Genomic DNA, 7,707 nt, shown 5'->3' with positions numbered 1-7,707 from the left:
GTGAGATCCCCGATTCTCATTCTCGGTTTCTCTGTCTGCTTGTCTCTCACACATTGCTTGTCTCTCACACATACACGCACGCATCACACACAGCACCTCACACATCACCCAGACACATCACTCACATACACACACAGTTTCTCTCTGTCTTTGCCTCTCTAGCCGCTTTCCTTGACTCCGCGCTCTCTGTAATCCCTCGGAGGGTAGAATTTCGGAGGTCGGAGAGAGGAATTCGCTGAGCCCCACCTCCTCTCACCCTCTACTCCAAACTTCTTTGACCCCCTCTTTTTCATCGAATTCCTCCCCTAGTCACATTTAGGGATCCTCCTCTTCCACTACCCTCTCTTTTAGTTGGGATTTCCCCCCCATCCCTCACCTCCTCCTCCCTTTCTCTCCCCGCGGGGTTGCTCTCCCCGCACTTTGGCTCTTGCTGCCAAAGCCATGATGTAATGGTGTATGTTAATCAGTAGCATGTGGGGAGCTCGACTTGGTCTCGGTCGGCCCCAGTCTTCACTGAGCTGACACAAGAGGCGGCATCAGTGGCTGCAGCGGCGGCAGCCGAGACACTGCCGCAACCACCACCGACCCCCGACTCCTGTCACCAGTCTCCCAGCCTTCGGGGAACTGGCCTCCGGAACGACCCACATCCGCGAACCTCTGAGTTCCCTACTCCTTTGAGAATTGCTGCCTGCCCCGAAACCAGCGGTGCAGGGGCGCTAGACCGCAGCTATGAACTCGGCCGAGGTGAGTGACCCTTCCCTTTCACCCCACACACTTCTGGGGAACTACGGCGAGATCCACTGGGCCTCGACCCAGCCCAGGGCTTCCTTTTCTGCTTGTGAAGTTTGGAAAACCAGGAGGGCAGTGTGGGTGAGGTAGGGGATGCTTGAAGCCCGAATTGCTCTGAGAGTTGGTCTAGAGTCTGAGCACCTCTTTTCCCACTTCCAGATCCAATCCTTAAGACTTTAAGAAGATGTGGAAGGAGAGGGAGAGAAGATGAGGGTAGCCCGGAAAAGCCATAGGAACCTAACTTTTTTTTTCTCTGCGATCAACGTTTGGGGGCGTGTTCTGGCAGCGCGGAGCCGCATTCTCCCCGAAGCTCCCTATTCTGCTAATGAAACCATTCCGGGCTCTGGCGGCCCAGAAGCCGCCAGGGTGTTTAGCCGGAAAGTCATTTTGGAGATGCCAGTGGGGAGGAGAAATGTGTAGAGGCTTTGTGCCAAACCGACCCTCCCTGCCGGGAGGAGGAGGAAAAAGGGGTGTTAAAATGCTTTTATTTTTATTTTAATATCATGTCAGGCTTTTTTCTAAAAGGACGATGGAAGAAGAAGGGGAGTCGAAGGTGGGAGGGAAGTCTGGAAGCTCATTGCTCCTGCAGGTTGTGTCTTAAGGCTTGGGTGGGAAGAGTTTATTTTTGTTTTTTGCTGCTGCTGCTCAAGGCCTAGATTCAAAAGGGAGTCTGGTGGTTGGAGATGCTGGTTGGTTGTAGATGGAGTGGCAGCCGCTAGGCTGCTTCTCCGGGAGGAGGAGGGAAAAGAAGGAGGAAAGGAACCTGGATTCTTTTGAGGGGGGTCTCAAAACCTCCCCTCCCCTCCCCTCGGCGTATTGTAAGTTTTCATTGCTCGAGTGATCTGTTGCATTTAGAGGTATCAGGTATAATCCCTAAAGTCCTCAGGGAAGAGAAACCCGTATGCAGCAGGAAGAGGCAGTAGCCGCAGTAGCAGCAGCAGCAGCAGCAGCAGCAGCAGCAGCAGCAGCAGCAGCAGCAGCAACAGCAGCAGCAGCAGCCAACAGGAAGCTGCTGGGGTATCCTCCTATACCTTAGTAGGGAGGTTTCTTTAACTCTCTCCCCTGGAAATCTCGTTATCTCTGTCAGAGTTGCATGCGGGGGGGGGGGGGGGGGGGAGGCGGGAGGGGGAGCCGGGGGAGAGGGTTGTTATTTTTAATTTTTACTGCTCTACACATCTTCCCCCGTCCCCTCCCCCCTGCCCCCCACTACTCAAATTATTGATCAGAAATCCTCTAAAATATATTGTGAAGCGGGAGACTACCTTCCTGAATCATGCAGTTCTCCTTATCTCCGCGGGAGTCTAAGCGCAGCCAATTTCTTTCTTTCCAGTTGTGAACCTTGGGAATTTGAGTGTGAAGAGGGTCTGACCTGTTGCCCAGGGGAAAAGAGAGCTGAAAACGTCTGAAATCCCTGGCTGTGAGAGAGAGGGGGGGAGGGAGGGAGTTGGGGAAGGGAAGGGAAAAGCTGTACATTTGTGTGCCTTGTGGAGATTTTTTTTTTTCATACTAAAAAAAAAAAAAAAATTCCTCTGCTACAGTCATCTTCGTTGAAGAAATCAGCAAGAATTACTGACGCATAACTGAAGAAAGAAGTGAACATAATCTGCCATATCCATGCACCAAAGGCCTTTTTTTTCCTAAAAGGACTTTATTCTGGTGATCATTGAAATTGCAACTCCAGTAAACTTTGGGGTGGGGGTAGGGTGGGAGGGGGATTTATATTTGTTTTCCCCCTCTCTCCCACTGAAGCTTCCCCTCTAATAATGATGTTTCGAGATCAAGTCGGAGTGCTGGCAGGTTGGTTTAAAGGCTGGAATGAATGTGAACAGACTGTTGCTTTGCTGTCCCTTTTAAAGCGGGTGAGCAGGACACAGGCTCGATTTCTTCAGATCTGCTTGGAGCATTCCCTGGCGGACTGCACTGAGCTTCACATTCTTGAAGGAGAAGCCAATAACCCCGGTAAGTTTGGTGCAACCAATCCATTTTTGACTACTAACTTGTGCTCTTAGACCTCTCCTCCTTCTAACCTCTGTTCCCGCCCCTGTGACAGCAGAAGCAAGGGGACTAGAATGTACTAGCTGGTAATTTCTTTATATATAAGTTTTCCCATCCCCATTCTTTTCCCCTTAATTCAGGGGACTTACCTCAACTTGATTTTTTTTTTTTTTTTTTGCACAAGTGAACTACTTCAATCTATTTGGTGTTGTAACTGGGGTACTATATGTTAACTGGTAGCTTGAATGATTGATTTTTTTCTTTCATGCAGTTTCCTATGAAATAAGTGAGTCAGATCACGTAGAGTCTGGGTTTTCTGGGTTTCTTTTGGATAATGTGTCTTGCTTGATTTAAGTAAGGTAGGAATAAGCCCAATACGGCCCCTAGGAACTCATTATATTGCTTCAGTATGATGTGTAAAGAACAGATAATAAAAATAAAATTCATATTTTCATTCCTTCACTTATTTCCTCCCTCTTTCCTCCCCCCAGTTCTTTCTCAGAATTTTGTTTTAGAGTAATTTGTTCTCTGGACCTGATACAATATACTATTAAAAAGATAGTGAATGCACTTTATAGTGTTGTAAGTGGCCTTAACCACAATGAGGTACCTGGAGATATTCCCTCACTTGGGGACGTCCAGAGCAGCTGGAAGTCTCATCTATTACCTCCTCCACCCCACTTACATTTTTAAGCATTTTATAACTATTTCTGGAGCCTTATTAGCCCCACTCCTGTAAATGAGCCTTTTGTTACACAGATTCACTTGATACAAGCAAAAGATTTACCTTTAAGTAACCTATCAGGAATTTATGTAGATATACAATTCATTTATATTTGTGTTTTTAATAAAGAAATTATTGAAAACTACATTTTCAGATTTTTTTGTTTCTGTACTTATTCAAGTATTGTAGATTGCTAATACAGTTGGAAAATTCAATGCCTTCTTTGCTAGCTTTGTGGAGAGAGATTTTAAAATAAGTTGTGTGCCAGTAGAGGAAAAAAGTCTGTAGAATGAGTTTTTGAATAGGTGAAATTCTTTAGGCCTTATTGCAGCAGGATACTGAACAGAGTCTCCAGTGTTTACTCAAGAGAAAAGAATGCAGGGTCCTTCTCCAGCTGTTCCATATTAGAGCACTGAGCCTGAAAGATTTGGCAGATGTCTATGCTGCCATTTAATGATATTATCCAGTACAATAAAGTTAGACCTAGGATTTATTTAAGTATGTCTTTAGAAAAGAAAGAAAACAGTATAATAGTACACTATTTCAAACTCCGATTCTTTTTGTACAGCAAAATAACTGTTAGGATATATATATGCTTTAACATACTTATAGTGTTATTGCTCAGCCTGCCATGGGGTGGAGGGGATGGGGGAAAGCAGGGGAAAAATTGGAACAAAAGGTTTGGCAATTGTCAATGCTGTAAAATTACCTATGCATATAACTTGTAGATAAAAAGCTATAATAAAAAAATTTAAAAAGAAAAGAAAAGAAAGAAAAAAGTTGTCCTGTTTTACAGTTCTGTAATCAGAATGATGAAAAATTTAGAATGGGAAATATCCTTATGTAGAGTCATCCAGCTAGAAGAGATTTTTAGTTGTCTCTATGATGACTCTAGATATATCCCTTTTTAAGGTAACTATATAAAAGGAGATTCCACAGCTTCCCCTTGAGAAACCCATAGTTTAATAACACACAATATTGCTTATAAATGCTCATGAAAAATGTTGTATCGTGTATTTCAGTTCAATGACATTTATAACTAAGAAAATGATTCTACCTCATTTATAAGTGTATTAATTAAAACTAAAATAATTATTATCTTTAAATCGTTCTCTAACAGAACAGAGCAATAATTCTAGTTGCCTGGTATGCTTATTTGCTTTTGCTTTTCTAGGTTTAATAAATACTATTATATAAAACATTTAGGTTTTATTGTTAATAAAAACTGAAAGTACAGCGATTCTTATGTAATATTATTAGATTTTTCAGTAATTGGAGAACAGCTTTTAAATAAGAAAATATGGGACCCAAGATAATTTTTTAAAATTCTTTAACTTAATTAAAGGAATTTTAGTATAGTGACTAAACTTCCATATCAGATGAGGAACTCAATTACTTAAATTTGGGATAGGAATTTCTCATTTTGAAAAAAATTTCAGCAGTATTATAAAGTAGTAAACTAAAAAGTGGAAGCACCTCGTTTTTCAGAATGACACAGCTGTTTCTCTCTCTTTTGTTACTCAAATTTTAAACAATGATTCAAGTTTAACACCTGGTCATAAAGCTACTAACATAAAAATAAAAATGGCTAGTAATAATAGAAAACCAGTTAAGTAAAAATACACCTTTTGTTGATAAATTTCCAGTTACAAATTAATAAATTTAGCATCTTTCTGTTTCTGGATTTACACGCTAGTGGCATAAATAAGCATGTTTGACCTATTCCTCTATTATATTTTTTTCATTAAGAAAGTTCTGGCTGAATGAATCTTTTTACTTGTGTAGGTGATAGTTAATTTCCTTTTGGAATCTTGAGGTTAATAAGATTTAAAGTAATATTTCAGCTATATGGTACTCAGCATGGTACAACAACACAATCCATATAAAACTTATTTGTATTTATGTTATAGATCATAACCTAGAACAAGGATGCAGAGAAAACAAGGCTTTTGAGTGGCAGACACCAAGCTCCTGTGTAAATTTATGCCTTTTATTCATAGGAAAGTGCCTTAGGCCCTTATAAAAACATTTTCAGTCTTGCTTAACACTTAGTTTAAACAAAGTTCTTTAGCTGATCTCCAAACCCATCACTGAATAGAAGCAAAAAGATTATTAGAGAAGTGAAGAGCTACCACTCACATCTTTACACATGTAAACTAATAAATAATAGCCTGACAAAAAAGCAAGAAATGGAAAAAACATATGAAGTAACAAAAATTCAAAAAGCAATTCAAATTATTGCCATTTTGCTTAATTAACACATCTTAATAGATCCAGGGGTACCCTGATCATTTAACAGTTACATTTAGCAAATCCTTGAGGTCAAATATGTGCACCACTTTTCATTTCTATATCCTTAGTACATGGGTATCAAATAAATATAGGTACAAATAAATACCTATTGCAATTGCTTAAAATTTAAGTAGTTTTCAAATTGCAGTCCAGGAACCTCTAGGAGTTCTTGGGATTCTTTTTAGGGTATCCCTGAGGTCAAAATTCTTTGCATAATAATACTAAGATGCTAAAATTTCTAATATGGTAAATATCAATAGATACAACACACATCATCCAGAGCTCTTTGGGATCTAAATTAATTTCTGAGTTTAAAGAGACTCCTGAGGTCAAAAAGTTTGATAATTGTTGCCTTAGATAATCTCTCTGTCAAAGCTAATATGCATGATATAGAAATGTAGTACTGTCTACAAGCCAAGGTACAACAACAATGAACAAGGAAGTTTATCTTAGATTAAATCACAGATTTTAAGAATTGGAAGAAACCTGAGTAGCTATTTATTTCAACTCATATACTGTTTTGAGCAGGGCTTCTTAAATTTTTTCCACTTGTGCCATCTTCTTGCCTAAGAAATTTTTATATGACCCCATTGGGATGTACTAACCACAGTTTAAGAAGTTTTGATCTAGAGGACGAATACTCATTATTTAGAAGGAAATATTCCTAAAGAAGTGAAGAACAATTAATTAAAACTTTCTAGTTTGGTGAATGTTTCCCTTTTCTGTTTTTTTTTTAAATTAATTGTGTGTGTGTGTGTTTTTTTTTTTTTTTGGTTCTACATACATATTAATTTTTTAAATACACATTTCTTCACGAATCATGTTGGAAAAGACAAATCAGAACAAAGAAAATTTCCCTTAAGAGCTCTCTAGTCTATCTTCATTCAGATTCTCTCCCTAAGAAGCAACTTTCTGATTCTGTTTGACTGACCCATCTGGAGGAAAGTACTTTGTGCACAAAATCACAACTTTGCTAAGTGTATGTAATTCCCCTGAATTATGGTTCACAATTATTATAACACTGACATTATGGTTCCTAAATCTTTTTCTCTTAGTGTGAATCAATTCCCTTAGAATCAGATTGGCTTTGATTCGGCTAATTTTCAAGAATCAAATTCTATATGCAATATTTAAAAATATTGCACTTAAAAAATTGCATTTAAAAATCAAGGAAGTATGAGATACATTTTTGGAAGATTATTCTTCTAAATGGTTAAAATAGAAAAGACAATAGTTTTAGTGCTTAATGTATAGACCTATAATGATTACTTCCCTAAGATTTTTGAATAGTAGAGATTTCCTCATACATTTTCCTCTATATAATTATTACAACTGTAGCAGTAAAGCACCATTTATTTTATTTTTGTGATAGGGTTTTTTGTTTTTATGATTCTCACTGCTAAAGTTTGATGAATGTCAACAATGGTACAAATTTATCCTTAATTTTTCCAAAATGATTATTTTAATACAGACTGCATACAGTAGAAATAAAAAGTAATTGAGGCCCAATGGAAAATAAATTATTTTTGGATGCCTGCCTTCTATTGTTGCTGGATTAATATGAGGCAGCCACTGGGTAGTGCACTCATTATAGTCCTCATTTTTATCTTTCTTAGCAATTATTAAGCTGAAATTTTAGCCCATAACAATCATTGTTTTTTGTCTACAGGGATTGATTTGGTGATCTCTGACTATACTCTTTTTTTTTTTTTTTTTGGCTGAGGCAATTGGGTTTAAGTGACTTGCCCAAGGGCACACAGACAGGCAAGTGTTAAGTGTGTGAGATCAGATTTGAACTCAGGTCCTCCTGACTTCAGGACTGATGTTTTATTCACTGCACTATCTAGGTGGCCCCCTAGTTTTCCTTTTCTTTAGAAAGGCAGTATCATTATTATTACATGAAATTG

The 7,707-nt window shown here is 39.0% G+C and overlaps 1 protein-coding gene across 8 annotated transcripts in view; it reads left to right on the top strand.

Moving 5' to 3' along the window:
- Positions 1 to 447: 447 nt before the first annotated feature.
- Positions 448 to 7,707, top strand: part of SAMD4A (sterile alpha motif domain containing 4A) — a 387,197-nt gene continuing 379,937 nt past the window's right edge. For 5 of the 8 annotated variants that reach the window (XR_007950710.1, XR_007950709.1, XR_007950711.1 and 2 more), the window contains exons 1-2: positions 1,899 to 2,206; positions 2,328 to 2,748. Coding sequence is in view for 4 of the 8 variants with exons in the window: in XM_051978099.1 (XP_051834059.1) it covers positions 2,553 to 2,748 (196 nt within the window). In the remaining 4 variants the exon portion in view is untranslated. Of the gene's footprint in view, positions 745 to 1,789; positions 1,807 to 1,898; positions 2,207 to 2,327; positions 2,749 to 7,707 lie in introns of those variants that run through there. The other 3 variants (XM_051978100.1, XM_051978101.1, XM_051978102.1) reach the window with 3 other exon arrangements.

The sequence above is a fragment of the Antechinus flavipes genome, chromosome 2 (assembly GCF_016432865.1).
Source record: "Antechinus flavipes isolate AdamAnt ecotype Samford, QLD, Australia chromosome 2, AdamAnt_v2, whole genome shotgun sequence".
NCBI classification, from domain to species: Eukaryota; Metazoa; Chordata; class Mammalia; order Dasyuromorphia; family Dasyuridae; genus Antechinus; species Antechinus flavipes.
This window is presented reverse-complemented; position numbering and strand designations above follow the sequence as displayed.